This window comes from Hyperolius riggenbachi, chromosome 2 (assembly GCF_040937935.1).
Source record: "Hyperolius riggenbachi isolate aHypRig1 chromosome 2, aHypRig1.pri, whole genome shotgun sequence".
Taxonomy (NCBI): Eukaryota; Metazoa; Chordata; class Amphibia; order Anura; family Hyperoliidae; genus Hyperolius; species Hyperolius riggenbachi.
The window spans coordinates 128,602,668-128,627,308 of record NC_090647.1 but is presented as its reverse complement, the minus strand read 5'-3'; the positions used below and the strand labels follow the sequence as shown (position 1 = coordinate 128,627,308).

The window sequence follows — 24,641 nt, the reverse complement described above, 5'->3', positions numbered from 1 at the left end:
CCGCCGCGCACCCGACCAACCAACCTCGGCCCGAAATTTTCCAGCATGCGCGATCGACCGTGCGGCCAATTTCTGTCCCGAAATTGGTCGCTTTGTCGGTCGGGCATGCACTTGGCAGCACCAATTTTCATCCAATTCGATTATAATAATTGAATTGGATGGTCAATTGGTTGGTTGGTCGCCTAGTGTATGGCCCCCTTTAATGTAGAGGGAATCCTGGAATATATAATTAAGGTATGGAAGTACATTCCAAATAGTTCCATTTGCTCTAGCAATTGTAATCTTATTTCTTAAACCTGATAGGGTGGCTAGATTTGGCCTGAACGTCTCAGATTGCTGTTACAGAGGCGGCTCACAAAAGGCATGTTTATGCATAATTGGTGAACTTGCCCAAAGGTGCATAAGCTTTGCTATAGCTCTTATCAGATAATATACTCAGTACTAGACACACAAGCCCCTAAGGATCCGGAGATGGCTCTTCTGGGGCTTAAAGAGGAACTGTCGCGAAAATCTTACAATTTAAAAACACATACAAATAAGAAGTACTGTACATTTCTTCCAGAGTAAAATGAGCCATAAATTACTTTTCCCCTAAGTTGCTGTCACTTACAGGAAGTACTAGAAAGCTGACATTACCGTCAGGTTTTAGGTTAGTCCAGCTCTTCATGGGAAGATTCTCAGCATGGCCTTTATTCTTTATAAAGACATTCCCTGAAAAGGATTTATACAAAGATGCTGGCCAGCCTCCCTGTTCACACTTTTTGGGCAGTTGGACGGAGCAACTGCCATTCACTAAGTGCTTTTAAAAATAAAGAAAACCCTGAGAACCCCCCATGAGAAGATGGGCTAGTCCAAAATCTTTCAGAAATGTCAGATTTCTACTACTTACTGTAAGTGACAGCAACATAGGAGAAAAGCAATTTATGACTTATTTTACTCTGGAAGAAACATACTTCTTATTTGTATATGTTTACATGTATTTTACATTTTAAGATTTTCGCGACAGAGGTCCTTTAAGCGACCCAAGTCTCTGTGACCCAGTATAAACGTATTACACGTAGCTCTGCAACTGTTAAAATAGTTATGACTAGGTCGTGGAAATCTCCTTTCCTCAGTTTCAATCTTGTTTGCATATAGATTACCTAGGCCATGCTATGTTCTGTGATAAGTTTAAAGCAATTGTAGATGACAAAATGGCTAGATTTGAGAAATTGTGGCAACCCCTATACACCCATTAGTATCAGAGCCGGAACAAGGCTGAGACACCAAAGTGCGCCTCTCCATCCCTCCCGCCACAGCCGTCGCACACTAATTGCTATTAGACTAAAAGGCTCCCCAGGTCCACCATCCGCCCCAACACCTTAATTTCTAGTTACAGTATGTGGCTTGCAGTCACTGCCAGGTATCCCCTTTTCTTATTTTTTTCTGCTTCAAACACAATAGGGGAATGCTAGCTGAGTGAGTTGTGCGCCCCTCCTACACTGCGCCCTGAGGCTGGAGTCTCTCTCGCCTCGGCCCGGACCTGATTAGCATCATGGGCTTCCACCATCTTCTTTAGTAGTACTGTATTATAATTAAATTTGATTTGGCAAATTTAAACATAAACTGTAGTAGCAGGCCCTATACCCTTCCTTATACGATCTGGGAATGAGAAGCTTGAACTATCTTCCCAGAAATTACTGGAAACTGATGCCTCCTTTTTCTTCTCCTCTTTCTCTTCCTTCTTGGAGGTTGACATGGGGGTTTCTCTCCTTATTTAATGTTCAATTATTGTACTATCCATTTGACTTACCCACAGTTCCCCTGGTATATGTTATGTTAAGGTTACAACACAAAACTCCATATGGGTACTGAGGCGGACTGCTTGTTAATTTACTACGGCCTTATACTGTAAATATCGGTATATGATGCTAAAAAAAAATCTGCTGACACATTTGAAGTTTGCAGTCTGTCACATATATGTTTCCTCCCACTTTACAAAAACATACAGATAACTAGTTAATTGGCTTCCTCCTAAAATTGTCCCCTATGATGGACATATGACTATAGTAGGGATTAGATTGTGAGCTCCTCTGAGGGACAGTTAAGTGAAAAGAGGACTATATACTCTGTACAGCGCTGCGGAAGATGTAACACTATATAATACTAATAACAATAATAATAATAATAATAATAATAATAATAATAATAAGTCCTTGTGCCCCTGCGAAGACAAAAGTTTGAGAATGTTTCTCAGGTATTCCCATTTTTTCCACTGTTGCAAAAAAAAAAAAAAAATATTAAAAAAAAAAAAAAAATTAAAATAAAACAAAAAACAAATAAATAAAAAAAGTTCACCAAACTTGTTCCACTGCTGAACTATGCAACTTTCCCATTATGACATGACGGAAGTAAGAAACTGCCAAAAGTTTTAAATCCCTTTTGAATTAAACTTTTTTGGATGTAATCAGTTTTTCCATTAATTCAATGTTTCTACAGTCTTGTACAAAGTAGGACAGTATCACCAAACCAGTCATTTATAATAAGAGTATGTGACAGACCAGTGTATGTTAGGTTACACTTTATTATGATTATCATAGGCTCCCACCACCTTATTTAGGCCCCCTACAATCAGCACAAATAAAAATTCCATCCTGTTTGGTTAGTGCCGTTTGTGCCCATTTGTTCTGCATAAATTAAGATTTCTGCTTTTTTCGTTTTGAAGATAATTGCAATTATTGTTTCCCAGAAAATAACATCATACAGCCCTATATAGTATGACTACTTTGGTCTGGTATGCTGGCTCCTTCACTAGGGACAGGTACAAACTGCAGAGCGTCATCAGATCCGTGGAGAGGATCATAGGAAGATCCCTCTCCTCACTCGAAAATCTCTACAACTCCAGGTTGTGAACTAGAGCAACAAGGATTGCAAACGACCCCTCACATTCTGGCCACTGCTTCTTCAGTCGGCTTCCACCAGGCTGCAGGTTTTGAGCCATCTCCACCAGAACCTCAAGGCATAGGAACTATTTCTTCCCCCTGCGGTAAACCTCTTGAACTCCCACTGGGCCCTGTCACCTCCAGCGTCTACCTCCCTCACATTCTTCCCCCTTAAGATTGCAGCAGCTGAACTTTCTGGCAGAAACACAGATTTCGTATTATATCTTGCTATACCTTGTGGTGTTTTTCTAACCAATCAGACTGTTTGGCGGATGCAAACGCCTTCATACTGTATCTTGAGGGTCAACGCTGTACTTTCTTATTGTTGTTCCACTGCGTAGACATACAGTGCTGCCCATAATTATTCATACCCCTGGCAAATTTTGACATAAAGTTACTTTTATTTAACCAGCAAGTAATTTTTTATGGGAAATTACATAGGTGTCTCCCAAAAAGATAATAAAACAATGTAAAAGTGGCATTATTGTGGGATCATGGTCATGCTGAAATGTCCACTGGTGCCCAAGGCCAAGTTTCTATGCAGACTGCCTGATGTTGTCATTGAGAATCCTCATGTATTGCTCTTTTTTTCATGGTGCCGTTTACTGTGATTAGGTTCCCTGGTCCATTGGCTGAAAAAAACCCCAAAGCATTAGGTTTCCACCACCATGTTTGACAGTGGGGATGGTGCTCTTTGGGTTGAAGGCTGTTTCTTTTTTATGCCAAATTAAGGAAACATCATTGTGACCAAACAGTTCAATTTCTGTTTCATCTGACCATAGCACAGAAGTCTTCTTTGTCCAGATAAGCATTTGCAAAGGCCAAGCGAGCTTTTGTGTGCCTTACCTGGAGAAGTGGCATCCTCCTTGGTCTGCATCCGTGGAACCCAGCAGTTTGCAGTGTCCGTTGCATTCTCTGCCTTGAGACATTGCCACCAGCAGAGCCCAGATTAACCAGGATGACCTTGGTAGTGATCCTTGGATTCTTATCACCTCTCTCACTACCCTCCTGGCCAGCACAGGTGTAACTTTTGGCTTCCTACCACATCCTCTGAGATTTTCCACAATGCAGAACATCTTGTATGTTTTACTAATATGTTGCACTGTAGCCACTGAAACTTCTAAACATGTAGAAATGATCTTGTAGCCCTTTCCTGACTTGTGAGCAGCCACAATGCGCAGCCGTAGGTCCTCACTGAGCTCCTTTGTCTTAGCCATGACTGTCGAATCATCAACTGCAGAGAGCTGATGATTTTCACCTGTTCATAGATGAAAACAGCTGTTCCATATTAATCAGGGCAATTAGGATGCTTTAGATCAGCTTGGACCATTTGGAATGGTATAGAACCATGGATTTTCCCACAGACTGACAGTTTGTGAAGGGTATGATCATTTTGGACTGGACACTTTTTGCTCAAATGTAAATAAAAGCTGAGAAATGTGGGTTTTTTCCCCCCACAATAATGCGTCTTGTACAACATCTAGGGCTTGATTCAAAAAGCGGTGCTAACCTACTTAGCACGTCTAAAGTCTTTAGACGTGCTAACCAGGGTGCTAAGTAGGTTAGCACCGGATTTCTCAATCAGATCGAGCGCTAACTTTGCGCGCGAAAAGTTTTATGCGTGCTAAGTCCCATAGGCTTTAATGGGCACTTCGTGCGGTGCGCCCTGCGCTCTGTGCGCGTAAAGTTTTACGCGCGTAAAGTTTTACGCGCATAAAGTTTTATGCGCGAAAAGCTCGTTTAGACGTGCTAAGGGGGTTTTCACAGGCGTGCTAACAGTTAGCACCGCTTTGTGAAACAAGCCCCTAATCTTTTGGGAGACACCCATGTCATTTTCCCTCAAAAAATGACTTGCTGGTTGAATAAAAGTAACTTTAAATCAAAATTTGCCAGGGGTATGAAAAATTATGGGCATCACTGTAATTATCAGTATACGATGCTAAAAAAGCTGCCAACTGAAGTCTGCAGTCTCCGTCATATGTCTTTGTGCTCCTGCGAGGGCATAAGGTTGTCAATGTTTCTCAACTATTCTCATTCTTTTGCACTTGTTGTAAAAAATGTTAAAAATCTTGTTCAATAAAATTAATGACATGAAAAACAAATAAATGAAAAGCTCACCAAACTTGTTCCACTGCTAAACTGTGCAATGTTCCCTTCCCATTATGATATGAAGGAAGTGAGAAACTGCCAAAAATGTTAATCCCTACTGAATGAACTTATTGGAGTAGGTGCTTTCATTATTTAAATTCAATGTTTCTAGAGTCTTGTACACATAGGGCTTGATTCACAAAGCGGTGCTAACCTACTTAGCACGTCTAAAGTCTTTAGGCGCGCTAACCAGGGTGCTAAGTAGGTTAGCACCGGTTTTCTCAATTGAGAAATCCGGTGCTAACCTACTTAGCACCCTGGTTAGCATGTCTAAAGACTTTAGACGTGCTAAGTAGGTTAGCACCGCTTTGTGAATCAAGCCCATAGTGTCACCAAACCAGTCATTTATTATACGATCGTGTGACAGTCCAGTGTGTCACTGATAATCGTACATGCTGGGTTGTTAGGCTGACAAAAGGCAACACCGGCTTTCCTAGGTTAAGGAGTCTTTATTGGACAATTTTACAAAATCTATGTAGTAAAAGAGTAAATTGAGTGCATAGACGTTCAATGGGGATAAGATTGTAGAAGCAAGATTGTATAGTTAACAGGCACTATAAAGGTGCCCTATAAACTGCGTCGAATTCCCGACGATATACAGCAGATTCCATCACTGTGATCAAATCTGCTGTTAAATAAATTAATAACGTAAACGCTGACCGATCGACCGATTTCCATCCAAAATCGATCAATCCCGTCGATCTGTCCAGGCGGAAATTTCTCTCAATCGCCGGCAGGTCGGGAGCACGTTGATAGCGGCGTTCGATTAGCCAACGACCGACGCAGCATAGCGGCAGCAATATGTTACCTCTCCACTGGCGCAATTCCCCGCTGTCCCTTCTCCGGCTGGTCATCTTCTCTTAACTTCCCGTCCTGTCAGGGGAAGTTCAAACAGTATAGCGCCCTTTACTGTTTGAACTTCCGCTGGTCACAGGACATGAGACAAAAGTAAAGAGAAGATGCCCAGCGCGGACAGAAGGAACAGCGGGAACTCGCGCCGGCAGAGAGGTAATGTATTGCTGGGAGCGTCAGGCAGCTCCACAGATTGTGAATAGATTTCATGTTGAAATCGATTCAAAATCTGTTTGCAGTGTAATGGGCATACACGGTCAGTTTGTTCCTTATCAATTGAGCCGCTGATGGCTCGATTGATAATATACGTGTCCGATCACCGCGGGGATCAATTCTGCGCTCGATACCCACGAGTGGACAATAGCGGCGAATCGAGCGGAAGATAAGAAGCGCCGGATCGACCCGTGTATGCCCAGCATAAGGTCAGCCAATAGATCCCTCTGTGATCAGATTAGATCAGAGAGGGATCTATCTGTTGGTTGATCTGGTGGCAATCGACCAGCGTATGGCTGCCTTAAGGACCTACTTATGGTCCCAGTGATGGTTAGTTGGGTGCAGAAATAAGCTGCAGAAAGAAGCAGAGAGATGACTCTCCCTGCACTAGGCAATGTAGGGGAATATAACAAATATAGGGCCAGATTTATCAAGAGTGTCAGACAAAATATTGGTAGGTTTTTAGAAATCCATGCAGAACTGTCTCAGACATCCTAAGAAATCATTAGTGCAGATTCCTTCTAAAACTGTAAAATAGGTGGAGCTAGGAGGAGTCTTTCAGTGTGTGAGGGGAATTCCTGTTGCTGAGGTAACCAACACACCTGCTGCATTGATAGCAGCAGGCTCTGAGGAGGAATTCAGCAGGGGGGAGGAGCATATCACAAATCATGTATAGCCTGCACTCTGCAATCATGTCTAGCCTGCAGTTCTACATATTTACAACTGCTACCAAGCACTTCTTATTCTGCGCCAGTTTAGGGATGGATTTGCACATTTCTTAACTGCAGTGCAGCTCTAGAAATTCATGCTAAACTGCCACTATTACCTAGGATTTAAGAAGGTTCTTATCATGCAGAACTGTTCTCCCTGCTGGTTAGAACAGATTAAGAAAAAAAAAACTGTCTGTAATATGTTGATAAACCTCCCCCATAGTTCCCTACTGACAACCTTATTTGTCCCTTTGGATACTTTATCGGGGGCCGGCTATTACAGCGATTTTAATCAAAATTTCCCCAGTGGTGCTCTAGCCATAATTAACATTACGGTCTATGGTGGCACCCAAGTCAGGCTGTACGCGGTGGAGTACAGGGACTGAGATGACCTGACTCGCCATAAGGAAAGCCTTGGTTTTTACCCAGACCAGGGAAGATGGGCTGGTACCCACAGTGACTCAGGTTGCAGTCCCAGCTCATCACACTTATGCTAGGTACACACATTAAGTTTTTTCATTCGATTCTGCCCTTTGATCGATTGTCAATTAGTTTTCCAGCTCGATTCTCTTATCTTTTCTTATCATTTTCCATATGAGAAATCGAGCGGCATCTATCGAATGAAAAAAACGTAACGTGTGTACCTAGCATTATGACTGGACAGGACAGGTGACCCTGTGATGTGAAGGAGTGTTGCAGAGACCTAAGAGTGGATTAAGGAATCAAAGGTGTAGTCAAGGCCAAAAGTAGTGATAAAAGCTGGCTGATGGCAGGCCATGTCTCCGACACAGGCTGGGGTCACAACAGGAGCAAGAATGCAGTGTTGGAGGACAGGAGAGCTGACACCTGCCAGGTAACTGGAGTGGAGGAGAGAGAAACATGTTTAAAGGGGAACTTTGACTCATATTTTTTAATGGGGATAATACCTTACTTTTTTATAGGGGAAAATGTTGCCTATTTATGTGTATTCCGGAGAAAACACTGCTACATTATGCATTTTTTTCCCGGGGATGTTGTAAATGCCACTTTATGTGTATATTCTGTGAAACGCTGCCGAATTATGTGTATTTTGGGGCAAACCATTCCTAGTTATGTGTATTTTAGGGGGAAATGCTGCCTAATTATCTGTATTTTGGAGAAACCACTACCTATTCACATGCATTTTGGGGAAAACACTGCCTAAGTATGTGTATTGTGGGAAAAAAAGCTGCCTAAGTATGTGTATTTTGGGGTCAACAGCGTGGGCTTTTTTTGTAGATTTTTTCTATATATTAAAAAAAAAAAAAAAAAACCTTTCATTTTAGATCATTTACAGTGTTTTTCATAAACCTGTTCGGCTTATGAAAAACATAGGGGGCATATTGGCTTGGGGTTGACCCACAAAGGGGTACATGTGCTGAAAAGGTTGAGAACCACTGCACTAAACTATTCATAGGCTTCCCTCTAACTAGGTAAGTATCAATTTTTTGTTTTATAGTTTGCCTCGGGTTCACTTTAAGGCTCTGCTGCCATCTTGTGGTAGTAGAATATATTATTGTTAGGGAACACCATTAGCTAAAGCAAATCTGTGACTTTTTAAATGTAATATAAAAAAAACAAAACAAAACTAAACAATCTACATAAACCAGAACCCCTCCACTTCACTGGTGCTTTGTCTGTTAAAAATCCTGGATTTCTTCAAAGATGGCTGGGTACTATTCCGTTAGCCAGGCGCAACCACCAGGTGGCGTTAATTACTATTCCCCCTCCAGGCCACAATGGATAGTAGGGAAAAATGTAACTCTGGTGGAGCTTTATCGCCACCTAGTGGATGCGCCCGGCTAACGGAAAAGAACCGATGGCTGTGACACCACACCATAACAAGTCCGCACCCATTCACGGCACATTACATTGGGAGCATGGCTATTGCAGGGCGTCTTCTGGGTGTTCTATTGCAGCTGGGCATGCTCTGGACATCCCCTACTCGTTTCAAGAAACTGACAAGCTGCTTGTTGGAAATGCCAAGGGGGGATTACAGGTACCTAGGGGGTCTAAGAGCAGCAGGAAGGAGGCACAGAGGTATATGCATCTCATGTCTACACGCCGTTATGCTCCATTTCTATGTCTTAATTCTCTTCAAATACAGTTTAATGCAAACTTAGCCTAAAAATAAACTCAAAAGGCAAATTCAGGGGGTCAAATAGGACACAGAGGCAAGTTCCCATCTAAACGCCAGCTTGTCTGTAACGGGAAGGGGTGTCCCTTGCAGGAGAGGCACTTCTGCAAAACATCCCCTCTGGGGTTAGGAGCACTGCTTCCCCAGCTCTCAATGGCCCGAAACTGCGTGTCCCCCGACCCTTCCCCACTCTCTGTGTTCTGTGATGAGAAATGAGCTGTATCATCATTTTCCAAAATGTTCCGACTCGGGTTCTCTGTACAGGAAAACAATTTTATACATACCTGGGGCTTCCTCCAGCCCCATGTGCACAGATTTTAATCTATGAAACAAGCAGAGCTAATGACCCTTTCAACTTCCCTGCAGTAAAAATCTTATCTATGACAAATCTGTCTCTGATTGTCTCTTTGATGTATAAATGCTCCAAAAAAAAACCCAAACAAAAAAAAAAAAACCACTAGCACTGTAACCGCAAAGCAGATGGTTTCGGCTCACAGAACTCACCGCCGGGCGTCGAAACCAGGCGCCCCATAGCATCAATGTTATGCTGCGCAGGGGCGTGTAACGGTTCAGGGCTCCAGCGGCTGCCTCAACCCAAATTACATCTCTCTCTGAGCTGCGACAACTCGGAGGGGGAATAGTATTTAGCGCTGTGGTTACCGGGAAGTGCAGCAGTACGTTGCCATAACGATATACGTTACAATGCGACGTTAACATCGCACTGTGAGTGTCCAATAGGCTTATCATTGCAGTACAGTACGCTGCGTTATAAGACTTTACTGTACTACTATATGTCCTGTGCCCGTGCAAACGCACACAATCGCAGCAAGTGTGTTCCCAAAACAGACATAGCTATGCCTATGAAAAATAAAAATCCATCATCAAAGAAATTGGTACCTGCCAAAATCCTTCAACAGACAGCTAAGCAGCTACAGTAAAAAAAAAAAAAAAAAAAAAAAAAAAAAAAAAAAAGACAACATGCGCATGCGTAGAATCTTCCCCGGCTGGAAGAATCCTTGTGCCCTCAACAAATATGGTCTTCTCTTCTTGTCACGTGACCTCTGCTCTGTTGACCTTGCAACTGAGGGATGCGGCTCTCTTCCTGGAACATGGCGTTGCACAGAGCAAAGCTTTGCCGGTTGGGGATGGATGGGGCTAGTCGGCGCCTGGTGAACTCTGTGGTAACGTTGTGAGTACAGCTCGTGTATGCGGGGAGCAAATACCAGGACAGGACGGGGAAGCTGTGAGGTGTCATCATTCCATGTTGCACATGGTCAGTTATCTGTGCTTCACCTGTGCCCTGCAGCTGTCAGTCATCAATGAAGCCAGTTACGCTTACGTCATCAGTGTTATATAGCCCAGTCTTCACAGCTGACAGCTATAATGATGTCTTCAACGCAGACCATTGTGCACGGACATTTCAGCGTGCAATTTAAAAATGAGGGTGTATCCCTGATGTACGAGTATCAAAAAATGGCCGCTCATTAGAAAATTCTGTGCACACATTATTATGCTTGAGAAAGGTGAAATGACAGCACCAACCTGCTGCAACTGCTTAAGTGTCGCAGGCTGTGACCGAGTCCCCTTCAGTCAGAGCACCTGACCTGCATGCTTGTTCAGGGTATATGGCTCAGCCAGGCAATCTGCATATTTTAAAAGGAAATAAATGTCAGCCTCCATGTCCTTCTCACTTTAGGCGTGTACTGCAGGAAGATGTGCAGGCATGCCTAAAAGGGTAGATGAGTTACCTTATTGGGTGTCATCCATTTTCCACACATTAAAAGAACTGAGCTTTATTTATCAATAGGCCACATTTTAGTGGTGTGAATTTCTTTTAGAAGATGGAGCATACTGGTAAATCTGGGGCTGACAATGTCGATCAGGTGCGCAGCGGTAACTGTGTGCAATATCGCAGCGACAGATTCCCCTGCACCACCACCCCCAACCAATGTAAATGTGTCCCCCGCCTTCAAATCTCAGTTGTTCCGCCCACTGCTGTGGGGAGTGGGCCTTAGTAATGGGAGAGCAGCGTGATTGGCTAATTGAAATCTATGCCCTGGCAGGGATAACTGGTTCCAAAAAGGATGCAGATTTCAATTTAGCGCAGTCCAGAAGTGGTTAAACTTCATTATAGGTTTATGATGTGAATAAAATGAGTTGTGCAGTATGATAGCTGCAATCTGTACTAATTCCTGTCACTTATGTCCCCAGATACCAGCCATGTCATCTGTCTACAAGCCAGAAGCCACAAGGTGTTTTTTCTGTAATTGCATCTAAGGCGAGATATCTGAACACAAGATATGAAACGTTTTTGGAAAGAAAGTTCCCTAATTTTTATATTTTATATTCCACATTTCTGAAAGGTAAGCTTTCTTTTTCATCTCTTGTACCTCTTGTGTTTTTAGGCATTATAGGCTATTGCCTGTAGTGCCATTGGTCCTGGGGGCGCCATGCTCCTGGGCAAAGCCCCACCCCCGCGGGTATTCTATCACCTGCTTCTGCTGTTTTAGCTTGGCGTAGGTTGCAGGCAGCTACCACTGTATCCCTCTGTGCCACCACATCCCCATACATCCATCTATCCCCTTTGTGCCTCCTTCTTTCCCCCCTTTGTGCATCTTTCAGTCCCCTGTGCCACCACTGCCCCCTGTTTGTCCTTCAGGCCCCCTGTGCCTCCTTCTGTCTACCTTTGTGCCTTCTCCTGTGCGCCTCCTTCTGTCCCCTTGTGCTAACTCTGCCCCCGTACCTCCTTCGGTCTCCTTCTGTCCTTTTGTGCCTCTTTCTGTCTCACTTTGTGACTCCTTCTGTCTCCCGCACCTCCCTCTGTCCCCCTGTGCCCTCTTCTGTCTCCCTGTTCCTCCGTCTCCCTGTTCCTCCTTCAGTCCCCCTTTTGTGCCTCCTTCAGTCCCCCTGTACCACCTTCTGTTCTCCTTTGTGCCTACTTCTGTCCTCCTTTGTTATTCTGTCCCCATAGTGTCTCATTTCGACCCCCTGTGTGCCTTCTTCTGTCCTCCTTTGTGACTCCTTCTGGCCCTCTTGCCTCCTTCTGTCGTCCTGTACCTCCTTCATTCCTCCTTTGTGCCTCATTCTGTCCCCCGTTGTGCCTCCTTCTGTCCTCCTATGCCTCCTTCTGTCCCCCCTTGTGCCTCTTTCTGTCCCCCCTTGTGCCTCTTTCTGTCCACCCTTGTGCCTCTTTCTGTCCCCCCTTGTGCCTCCTTCTGTCCCTCTTTGTGACTCCTGGCCTTCAGTCCTCCTCCTGTCCTTATGCCTCTTTCTGTCCCCTTGTGCTTCCTCTGCCACCCTGTGCATTCCTCCATCCCACTGTGCCTAGACTCCTGTCCCCCTTTGTGCCTCTCTCTGTCCTTTTGTGCCACTATCTGTCCGGAGTCCAGCGCTGTGCCTGTGTGACCGTCCTGTCTGTCTCCTGCTTCTCTTAGTGCAGGCACCTCACTCTCCTCTAGTCACGTGTAATCGCACTACATGTGGTAGGAGATGCTGGGCACTAAGCTGAGCAGACGCGCGGAAGCACAGCACTGGACTCCAGCGGAGAGGGGAGAGCACAGCTTCTGCTGCACTATACTCTGCATTTACACACTAAGCTGGGGTAGTGCAGAAGGATGATGTACAAAGAAATGTGACAGGATCGGGGGTTGTTTGTATCTCGGGGACATCCTGTATTATGCATCCACCATATACAGCTCATGGTTCATATTCCTTAGTGTGTGCGTGTTTTTTTTTGTTTTTTTGGGGGGGAGAGGGGGGGTGACACAGGACTTCTTGCCTGGAGTGAAAAAAAGGCCCCTTGGATCCTTTAGTGTTGCATAGTTTTTACTCCACTCCCTGCTAAAAGGACATTTTACAAATGTTCTATTTTTGCCCTAATTAGTGCAAATAGCACGTTTTTATAATCGTCCAATTTGCAGCAATGTCTCAGGACCCACTAGCACGTGTGCTACGGGGGTGCGCACGCGCGCCTCTTTTTTTTTTTTTCTTTTTTCTGCTGAATAGACACATTGCACCGACAGAGGGGGCAGAGTGAAGGCACAAGCACAGGGAGATTTTTGCCTTTGTCTATGACCTGAGATGAGCAAGCTTATACTGCTCTCCTCAGCAAAATTTAATGCTTTTAGGCTACTTGCACACCAAGACGTTGCGTTAGGTTCTACGTTAAGGTCGCATAAGGTGCACCTAACACAACGTATGCGGGAGAGGACGGTAGAGTGAGCCGCGTTAGGCGGCTCTATCCGTATAAGGTCTCCCAGAGTGGCGCTGATTGGCCGGCGGGACCACGTGATGCGGAGCGAGACACTCCGCATCACGTGGTCCCGCCGGCCAATCAGCGGCCGCCAGTGCAGTGAATATTAAGTAGCCATGTGCGCGGCTACTGTAGCTGCATCTCCCCGCCTCCTCTCCGCCCCCCACTGAGCATGTGCAAACAGTCTAACGCGGCTATAGCCGCTCTAACGCCGTAGCATGCTGCACTTTCCGAACAACGTGCAGCGTTACATGTAACGCAACGTGGGCTGTGTGAACAGCCCACTTGTGTTACATTGCTGTGCGGTTCGGGAGCGTTACAGGCGCACTAACGTGCGCCTGTAGCGTCTTAGTGTGTAAGCAGCCTAACACATGGAATACTTGGGACTGCTTTCAAATGTTCTTTGATATAACGAATAATAGTTTTAGTTTTGGGAGTGTATAATTCCACTTTAAAGTAGGCATTGCTGCCCAGGTTCATGAATACAGTGGGGTGCGAAAGTTTGGGCAACCTTGTTAATCGTCATGATTTTCCTGTATAAATCGTTGGTTGTTAGAACAAAAAAAGTCAGTTAAATATATCATATAGGTATAGGAGACGCACACAGTGATATTTGAGAAGTGAAATGAAGTTTATTGGATTTACAGAAAGTGTGCAATAATTGTTTAAACAAAATTAGGCAGGTGCATAAATTTAGGCACCACAAAAAAAGAAATGAAATCAATATTTAGTAGATCCTCCTTTTGCAGAAATAACAGCATCTAAACGCTTCCTGTAGGTTCAAATAAGAGTCTGGATTCTGGTTAAAGGTATTTTTGACCAATCCTCTTTACAAAGCAGCTCTAGTTCATTCAGGTTTGATGACTTCAGAGCCTGGACAGCTCTCTTTAACTCACACCACAGATTTTCAATTATATTCAGGTCTGGGGACTGAGATGGCCAATTCAGAACGTTGTACTTGTTCCTCTGCATGAATGGCTTAGGGCCTGTTTCCACTACACGCAGATTTGATGCAGATTGGATGCAGAAAAACTGACTCCAATGAATTCCTATGCGCCTGTTTCCACAAAACGTGATTATTCTGATGCAGATTTTCCCATAGGCATTCATTGGAGTCAGTTTTTCTGCATCCAATCTGCATCAAATCTGCGTGTAGTGGAAACAGGCTCTTATAGACTCCAAAAAATACCTATGGGAAAATCTGCATCAGAAATATTGCATTTAGTGGAAACAGGCCCATAGGCATTCATTGGAGTCAGTTTTTCTGCATCCAATCTGCATCAAATCTGCGTGTAGTGGAAACAGGCCCTTAGTGGATTTTGAGCAGTGTTTAGGGTCGTTGTCTTGTTGAAAGATCCAGCCCTGGCGCAGCTTCAGCTTTGTCACTGATTCCTGGACATTGGTCTCCAGAATCTGCTGATACTGAGTGGAATCCATGCGTCCCTCAACTTTGTCAAGATTCCCAGTCCCTGCACTGGCAACACAGCCCTCAGCATGATGGAACCACCACCATATTTTACTGTAGGTAGCAGGTGTTTTTCTTGGAATGCTGTGTTGTTTTTCCTCCATGCATAACACCCTTTGTTATGTCCAAATAACTCAATTTTAGCTTCATCAGTCCACAGTTCACTTCTCAAATATCACTGTGTGTCTCCTATATGATATATTTAACTGACATTTCTTGTCGTAACAACCAACGATTTATACAGGAAAATAATGACGATTAACAAGGTTGCCCAAACTTTCGCACCCCACTGTATATCTCTGGGTGTTAGTCTGTTTTCATCCTAGTGAATGCTAAGTCCCATCAAGTTGCCATGATAATGCCACCTTTATTTTGCCTTGTATCCAGGTCTGAGAATGCTGTTATTAGATGGAAAAGAGGTGAGAAGGATCAGGAAGAATATGCGAAGGCAGAGTTTACACTTTCACCAGCTGCCTTATAGGGACATGGAGAAATTGCGGCAGGTACGTTTGCAGACTTGTTGGCAGCACAGATTCCACTGCATACTCATTTTATGTACATGCATATTAAATAATCATTCTCATGAGACTAGAATTGGGATATTTCCAGTGCAGTCAAAGTACCCGAGGTGTTTTTTTGCAATACAGATGGGACACAGAGGCATGTTCTTTGCTTAAAGGACCTCTGTCGCGAAAATCTTACAATTTAAAATACATGCAAATATATACAAATGAGAAGGACTTTTCTTGCAGAGTAAAATGAGCCATAAATTACTTTTCTCCTACTTTGCTGTCACAGTAGGTAGTAGAAATCAGACAGTCCTGACAGATTTTGGACTAGCCCATTTTCTCATGGGGGGTTCTCAGGGTTTTCTTTATTTTTAAAAGCACTTAGTGAATGGCAGTTGCTCCGTCCAACTGCCAAAAAAGTGTACGATGAGCAGGGAGACTGGTCAGCCAGCATCTTTATATAAATCTTTTTCAGGGAATGTCTTTATAAAGAATAAAGGCCATGCTGAGAATCCCCCATGAAGAGATGAATTAACCCAAAACCTGAAATGTCAGACACTACCTACTGTAAGTGACAGCAACATAGGAAAAAAGTAATGTATGGATCATTCTACTCTGGAAGAAATGTACGCTACTTCTTATTTGTATGTGTTTTACATTTTAATATTTTTGCGACAGTTCCTCTTTAACCTCCCTAGTGGTAAGGACGAGTGTGACTCGTCCAGCAAAAAAATGCTGAAAGCGGTGAGGACGAGCTACACTCGTCCTTGCAGCCAGGGAGATTTCTAGCTTTTCTGCTCTGCCAGCTCCACTTTTTTTTTTTTTTTTTTTTTTAACTTATAAGGGATTCCCTAAGACAGCTGGATGCCTGCCAGCACACTGTGGGAAGTGATCTACGCTACCCACAGTGTGCCAACAGGCATCCAGCCATCCTTATGTAATTGGGAGCCGGCTGAGCAGAGACTATACATCTGCATTCCCCCTCCCTTCTCCCCCCTGTCTGTTAGTGACCCCCTCCCTTCTTCTCCTCCCTGCCTGCTGCGCTAGCCCCCCTTCCTCTTCCCTTATGTGTAGCGATCCCTGGCCTTTCTCCCCTGCTCTCCCCTCCTTCCCTCTGTGTAGTGATCCCTGGCCTTTCTCCCCTGCTCTCCCCTCCTTCTCTCTGTGTAGCGATCCCTGGCCTTTCTCCCCTGCTCTCCCCTCCTTCCCTCTGTGTAGCAATCCCTGGCCTTTCTCCCCTGCTCTCCTCTCCTTCCCTCTGTGTAGCGATCCCTGGCCCTGATCTGTAAATACTTACTGAGCCTCTCGAGCCTCTCTGTCAACGATCGCACCCCATCTCTGCCGCTGCAGCTCCAGTCTTCTCTCTGACTCGGCTTGGTGACGTCATCAAGCCAAATCACTGTGTGCCGAATAGAGAAGACTTGCGCTGCAGCGGCAGAGATGGGGTGCGATCATGGACAGAGAGGCTCGAGAGGCTCCGTAAGTATTTACAGATCAGGGCCAGGGATCGCTACGGGGGCTGGAGGAAGCCCGGGGTAAGTCCAAATTCTGATTTTACACCCTGCACATGGTCCCTCTAAAAAACTGGTCCTATTAACCCTTGCTGGGAACAAATAAGTTAGCACAAGCAAGTTCTAAACAGGCTTGTTATTATATGTGCCCATGTTTATATCATCTTATCACATGTCAATGCAGGTATGCTTTAAACCTGTGGATGGTCAAGTGTCTGACAGCTGAGAACAGTTTTATTAGCTTTGTGCAAATGCTTTTGTGTGTTTTTCCAAATAGCATTTCTCTGTCTCCCTTAGTTCCGAAGAGATATTATAAAAGCTTTGCCAGTGATGATCATTTCACTACCGCCTTTTGCCAACTACTTTGTCTTTGTCTTGATGTAAGTACCTTTAGTGCAAATAGGACATTTATATAAAGACCTATTCTGCCAAAGTGCATGCACATTTTATACGATCCAGCCTATGGCATGAAGTGGTTAATATGTATTAGAACTTTTTAAATCATGTCTGACAAGTTTTTTTTTTTTTAGTTTAAAAAGAACAAAAACGTTTTAAACTTAATGTAGTGTGTGTGTGTGTGTGTGTGTGTGTGTGTGTGTGTGTGTGTGTTTTAGAAGCACATTTAAAGGGAGAGGGGTATGGAGGCTGACACATATTTTATTACCTTTACAATGCTGAGATTATCTGGCAGTCCTGCATGTCCACTGCCTCCGATACTTACAGCACACAGATTAGGTGTGTCTGACTGGTATAGCCGAATACTTGTTTTAGGTGTGTGATTCAGACATTACTGCAGTAATAGAGATTAGCAGGATGTCAGGCAACTGGTATTGTTTAAAAGGAAATAAATATGGCAGCTACCATATTCCTCTCAGTTCAGGTATCCCATTAAGGTTGTGGTACTTGCCTAATTAGTGGGAAGCCTCTGTATCCATTTTTAGCCTATTGCTACTGCCCCCAGACCCTTTTCTTCTGGCCAAGGTCCCTCATTTTCCTCTGAAGCCTTATCAATCACTGTTTGTGTTCCACCAGCAATTTCTCCCAGTTGCCAGGAGATTACTTTTTTACTTTTTGTATAGGATATAAGGCTATGCAAACACAGCATAGATTTTCTGTGTGACAGCACATTGCTGCTTACAAGCAAGGGTTTTTAGTGAACTGCATATGTCTTACCCATACTGTACAAAGGCATTACTTTGGGACAAAGGCAGTTGGGATATCTATATGGGTGATATGGAGTAAGGAAATAGGATTTTATAGTTCATAATATTTGTAATCTGGTAAGACATGGTTATTTTATAGACTCATGCATAAGCCAAACTACAACGTAATTGAAGTATGTACTGATAAATAGAGGTTTATTTACAAGTTAGGTTCTCCCAGCTGGTCCTCCTGTCCCACCTGAGTATGTGTTGGTGAGCAGTTTAATTGTCTGTTCCACGGGCTGCTGACCGTCCCCACGGCTCTGCAGTCAGCATGGTCTCCAACCTGTGCTCTGAGACATTTAGCAATAATCAGGTCATGGTTTAAAAGAAGTGAGAAGTACAGTATATACAGTATACCTTTGGAAACAGTGGTTATTTGAGTTACAAAAGACGTTCTGCCAGCCTGGCCATTTTCCTCCGACCTCTCATATTAAAGCATTTACATGTATAAAACTGCTGCTCAGTGGATGTTTTTTGTTTCATGCACCTTTTTCCGATCTGTGCATAATATTAACCAGGGGATGAGCAATTTCGAAAATATTTCAACCAATATGTCTGCCACCAAATATGCCAGTCAGAGCCACTGAGATCACATTTCCTCCCATTCAAATGCTTGATGTGGTGATAATTTTACTGAAGCACCTGACCTGTATCTGCATAATTGTATGCATTGCACTGCTGCCATGTGATTGGCTGATGAGATAAGGGTATAAAGGAGCTGGTGAGTCCAGGGTTTGTTTGCAAACATGGTCTGACCTGACCACAGAATAGAAAATAATTGATAATGCTGGATACACACGGTGCGTTCGTGCACTCGATTTTCCCGTCGATTCCCGTCGATTCGTTTATTTCCAACATGTCCGATTTGGATTTCGATGGATCGTTAGGTCGATTCGGCATACTTTGCATGCGAATCGACCTAACGATCCATCGAAATCCAAATCGGACATGTTGGAAATAAACGAATCGACGGGAAAATCGAGTGCACGAACGCACCGTGTGTATCCAGCATAAGAGAAAAGAAATGAGGCTGACAGGTGAGGATTCATTTCCTAATATTAGCCCTTCAAAATCTTTTTCTATTCTCCTCCGTGGCAATTTCTGTCTCCTTTATTTTTGATTATTTTAACAAACCGTGTATGGTAAATTTGAGCATTGATCCAAAACTATATAGTTTTTGCTTTATGATATTTTGTTGATTAGATTTAAGTCCTTGAAAGGTCACAAATCTCTGCATTGCAATGTTCATATTCTGGCTTATTTTTTTCAGGTACTTTTTCCCCCGTCAGCTCCTTATTCGGTACTTTTGGACCCCCAAACAGCAGCAGGAGTTTCTGGAAATGTATCACCTTATGAGGAAGGAAGTCTATGGGGAGGTGCTGGACAGTTTACTAATCGCTGCATCTAAAATCACTGAGCAGCCTCTGGGCATTAACATGGCCAAGCTGGTCACACAGGTACTGCTGACTAATTATGGACTTGTATAGCACCAACATTTCCCATGGCACTGCACAAATATTTTACAATATGAGCTTACAATCTAAGGGGTGTACACAGAGGCAGCCGTGTTTGTGGGGTTGGGATGGAGTTGTTTGTAAGCAGAAAATGAGATTGAACTCAGTGCTTTATGCATGGCTTAATTGGAAGCAGTGGTATTGGTGTGACCAACTAAATGGCCTACTGCGTAGGGGCAAACCCAGGATTTTCAAGGGAGGGATTCCTGAAAGGTCTCCCTCAGCCACACACAATACAGTATAATGATATGGTAGGACATCATGCTGGGTACACATAATGCAATTTCCCGTTCATCGGACAGGATCTGACAATTATTTCGGAAATGTCCAATCTGCTCTGGATCGACAACCGGATCGGTCAGGAGCAGTTTGGATAGAGGTAATGAGGACAGCCGACATTGCTAACAAAGGGGAAAGTGAAGCATTCACACAGCAGGGCACAGGGCTGTGCTCATACCTGACTGTTAAGTTCACCAGAGCTGCTCCATGCTCTGTACACACACTGCTGCTCCATGCTCTGTGCACACACGCTGCTGCTCCATGCTCTGTGCACACACGCTGCTGCTCCATGCTCTGTGCACACACGCTGCTGCTCCATGCTCTGTGCACACACGCTGCTGCTCCATGCTCTGCGCACACACGCTGCTTCATGCTCTGCGCACACACGCTGCTGCGCCATGCTCTGCGCACACACGCTGCTGCTCCATGCTCTGCGCACACACGCTGCTGCTCCATGCTCTGCGCACACACACTGCTGCTCCATGCTCTGCGCACACACTCTGCTGCTCCATGCTCTGCGCACACACTCTGCTGCTCCATGCTCTGCGCACACACTCTGCTGCTCCATGCTCTGCGCACACACACTGCTGCTCCATGCTCTGCGCACACACACTGCTGCTCCATGCTCTGCGCACACACACTGCTGCTCCATGCTCTGCGCACACACACTGCTGCTCCATGCTCTGCTCACACACACTGCTGCTCCATGCTCTGTACACATGCTTCTGCTCTATGCACATGCTTCTGCTCTATGCACATGCTGCTGCTCCATGCTCTGTACACACGCTGCTGCTCCATGCTCTGTGCACACGCTGCTGCTCCATGCTCTGTGCACACGCTTCTGCTCCATGCTCTGTGCACACGCTGCTGCTCCATGCTCTGTGCACACGCTGCTGCTCCATGCTCTGTACACACGCTGCTGCTCCATGCTCTGTGCACACGCTTCTGCTCCATGCTCTGTGCACACGCTGCTGCTCCATGCTCTGTGCACACGCTGCTGCTCCATGCTCTGTGCACACGCTGCTGCTCCATGCTCTGTGCACACGCTGCTGCTCCATGCTCTGTGCACACACGCTGCTGCTCCATGCTCTGTGCACACACGCTGCTGCTCCATGCTCTGTGCACACACGCTGCTGCTCCATGCTCTGTGCACACACGCTGCTGCTCCATGCTCTGTGCACACACGCTGCTGCTCCATGCTCTGTGCACACGCTGCTGCTCCATACAAGGGGGCAGTGCTGTGAGCTTCAGGATACCTGCAGGTATTCTGGTGTCTCAACTTGTGCCTTTCCCCAAACACTGCACCAGCCCTGGTCTGAGGGGGGATTCTGGGCAGCTGTAATTTCCCCCCCTGCTTTTGACTATGCTGCAGATCCATTGCCTACTTGTAAATAGTGGGGTTTTAGGTTGTAGTAAAACATTACCAAATATGGAGTGCTGATTTAGGGGGATCATTTTAGAGGAGGGGAAAGTCACATGGCACATTGTATATGCAATCGCTAGAAAAGGTGATTAGGGTGGATTACGGAGCATAATTTGCACTGTAGCATGCTATCTGGAAATGAGTGTAGCCCTGTTTTGGAGGTGCAAAGCTGTACCATTTTTTTGATAGGACACCAGTGGAGGGACTTGAAGAGAGAAGCAGCATCTGAGGAGTGGGAAGAGAAATGGTTGAATCGAGCAGCAGAGTTCAGGATGGACTGGAGAGGTGCCAGCCAATTCATTACTAGACTACAGAGGAGTGTGGCAGTAGCCCTGTCAGAATATGATCAGAGTGATCTGCTACTGATCACCCTGATATGATCAGGGTGTATACTGTATAGTAGCATGCTACTTGTGTCCTGCATCACAAAGGAATGGATCTGTGAGGTTTTTGTTGGAGATTACAGGAGGTGGTTAAATTGTTAATGTGAGATTTAAATGAGGGTGTTAACTCAAACATTGTCTTTAGCCGACAGTATGCGCGTCCAGCGGACCAGTCGTTGCATCTGGTATGGCGTGTGTACGCAGCTTGAGCAGTGAGCTTGAAGCACTGCTATTGTTTGGGTGTTATCAATGTTAAAGAGGAACTGATAGCCAAACTATGCCAGGGGGAAAAAACATATGTAAGTAGATAAATACTTGCTCTACTTACATAACAGATGTAATGCACTGTCTACATTTTGATTTCAGAGAAATTTATATAATCAATTCAGAGAATTCTTATCCCTGGCAGGGGCCATCTTGGGGCTGAAGCTAATCGTGATGTCATTTTCTCCCTTACTCCCCTATGGCATCCACCTCCTCCCTACGGTATCCCTGTGGACTTGGTGCCAAGTCTGGACTTTAGGGCAGCATGGTCTTTAGAAGTTAATTTAAATTAGTGCCCTTGGAATTGATACTATGTCCGCCGCATCCCCCATTTCCACTCCTCCCCGCAGCATTTACAGAGCGAAGCGGACAGGAATTAAGGCAGCGTGCACAGACTCACCTACTCCTTGTTCCAGGTGCTGAAGTTCTCGTCTTAACTCTGCAGTGTGTAATTTGGACACAAGAAGTGAGCACTTGAGAGCCTTTCTGCCAAAAGTGAGATTACAGAGTATTGCCATCTCCCAAGCCTGTTTTTAGCGTTGAAGTGTGGTGCGATTATCCAATTGCACTGCAACCAAAACGCTGGTTGCTTGTGTGTAACCAGCATCAGGAAAGTAAATCAGTGTCTTGTGTCTGGAAACTACTATGCACTGTGTAAGCCTTTCTGCCTGTGTGCTATCATTGCTCCTGTTCTTTAATAGATGTCTCCGTTCTAGGTGCAGAGTGAAGTTCACCCCCAAGTGACAGACATTGAAGCCATCAGAGCAGCTTTCTCAGGTCCCCCACTCTGTATAACAGAACTTGATATCAAGCAAATGGTAAATACTTTACTCTTATTTCATTATTCCAGGCGTTGCTGCTGTTTAATCTGTCTGCTGGGGCCTCCCCTCATCACAGTGTTTAGCTAACCACCATCACCGAGGGGGGCTGGGGGGCACAACTTCTGTCCTCTTCACTCCTCTTTGGTGTACAAGTGCTGTGCAACCAAACGCCAGGCGGGTTCCGTCCCTGAAGATCATGTGACGGATGGAATATGCATGGTGATTGGCAGTATGGCACGTGTACACTGAAGTGGAGAGAAGAGGACCTGTCCCGCTGCCAGAAGGAAGTAATATAGAATGTGCCTCTGCTGCTCTGCACTTCGTTCAGGAGTGGACCCCCCCCCCCCCTTGGGGGTCGTGGGGACTATTGTTACGCCCCTGATCCAACCTCACCGCAGCTTAGCAGCTCCAGTTGAAGGATGAGTTTCATAGTATTGACCAAATAATGCATGCTGGTAGTCCTGAGACACCACATAAGTATTTTGCCCTGTTATAAGCCCAGCTGTATACTCTCCCTGTTATAACTTCTACACCTCTGTACTCTGTACTACCATTATGGTAGTAGATCAGCCTTTCTCAACCTTTTTACCCTGGAGGAACCCTGTAAATAATTTTTGATCTCAAGGAAACCCCTGCATCTATTTTGCAGGAGGCATAGTCTTCAAAAGTAGGTGTGGCTGTTTATTTCACTACCCCCTATTACAGTGTATCCTTATTCTAGTGCCTTAGCTTATTAATAGTCTAACTCCCAATTTAGTGCTTCATGTTACAATTTGCTCTGTTATACTTCCCCCACGATGGGGGAAAATGCCAAGGAACCCCTGCAGAGTTCTCAAGGAACCCAGGTTGAGAAAGCCGGAAGTAGATACTAGAGTGGTGAGGTTTCTGTGTGCAGCAGACCATTTTAAATAGGTGGAAGTCTTTTAATGTAGTTGCCTTCAGAATCTGAGTAACTTTCCATGCAGATGTGTGCAGTGATGGTGGTGTGGGTCTCACCAGCAGCGCTTTCCATGCAGATCTTCATTCATCATGTTGGAACAGTCAGGCTCTTCTCTGAATCTCCCAGGGTAACACCTGCGCTCCAGAGATGTCCACAAAGCCTGCCTTGTTCGGGAGGACGTGTCCAGTGACATGCAGTGGATATTGATATGGCCTTTTGTTTCTGCAGAAAGCTTTAAGCCGCATTATGTTCCTGACACCACACCTTCCAGCCTTCTTCCTGCAGCGCCGGCTCAAATCGCACATATTTGAGATTCGTCACCTGGACGCCGCATTGCTCCGGCTCGGGGTCAGCGAACTGACTGATGAAGAAACAAAGAGGGTTAGATAATCCTTTTATTATGTTATGAAAACACACACTTCCTGTGCTCACACATACCTTTACTGATAGCTCCACAGCCTATGCACCACCCTCACTATCTGTACAGTATAGGCATGTGTGCACATAATATACTATATATAGCAGTATGACTTCATGGGAAACTCTTAATATTAGGCTCCAGAGAAAATAGAGAACGGAGTAGGTGAAGCAGGCTGCTTGTGGCAGACATTATTTGCTTTTTGTGTATTGAAACACACTAGACGCACACTTATATCAGGTCTGTGACTCTAGACCTGGAAGCCAGTGCCAACTTCTGCAGGTACACCACTCCTGCACAATGTGCTTTCAATCCAGAAAAGAAGACGGCACACAGAAGGCTATTCAAGTAATCTGTATTGGATGCATACAGTTAGTGTCCTGACACTCTGTAACTGTATGCATCCAATAGGACACTCTGTAACTGTATGCATCCAATACAGATTACTTGAATAGCCTTCTGTGTGCTGTCTTCTTTTCTGGTTTGAAAGCACATTTATTTGCTTTTTATTGTCACTGAGGCTGGAGGAGGAGGATTAAAGCGGACCTGAACTCAGAAATTCCTCTCTGCTTTAAAAACTAAGCAACAGCATAATAACCTTTAAACAAAAAAATATTTTTTTTACAGCTGATATAAATCTACAGTGTGTCTACTTCCT

General features: G+C 44.8%; 1 protein-coding gene across 2 annotated transcripts in view; it reads left to right on the top strand.

Moving 5' to 3' along the window:
• Positions 1 to 7,470: 7,470 nt before the first annotated feature.
• Positions 7,471 to 24,641, top strand: part of LETMD1 (LETM1 domain containing 1) — a 29,284-nt gene continuing 12,113 nt past the window's right edge. Inside the window, exons 1-7 of one of the 2 annotated variants that reach the window (XM_068267398.1) lie at positions 7,471 to 7,697; positions 11,211 to 11,362; positions 15,104 to 15,219; positions 17,034 to 17,116; positions 19,212 to 19,398; positions 22,521 to 22,622; positions 23,794 to 23,946. In XM_068267398.1, coding sequence (XP_068123499.1) covers positions 7,621 to 7,697; positions 11,211 to 11,362; positions 15,104 to 15,219; positions 17,034 to 17,116; positions 19,212 to 19,398; positions 22,521 to 22,622; positions 23,794 to 23,946 — 870 coding nt within the window. In that variant the 5' untranslated portion in view covers positions 7,471 to 7,620. Of the gene's footprint in view, positions 7,698 to 10,019; positions 10,189 to 11,210; positions 11,363 to 15,103; positions 15,220 to 17,033; positions 17,117 to 19,211; positions 19,399 to 22,520; positions 22,623 to 23,793; positions 23,947 to 24,641 lie in introns of those variants that run through there. The other variant, XM_068267397.1, reaches the window with a different exon arrangement.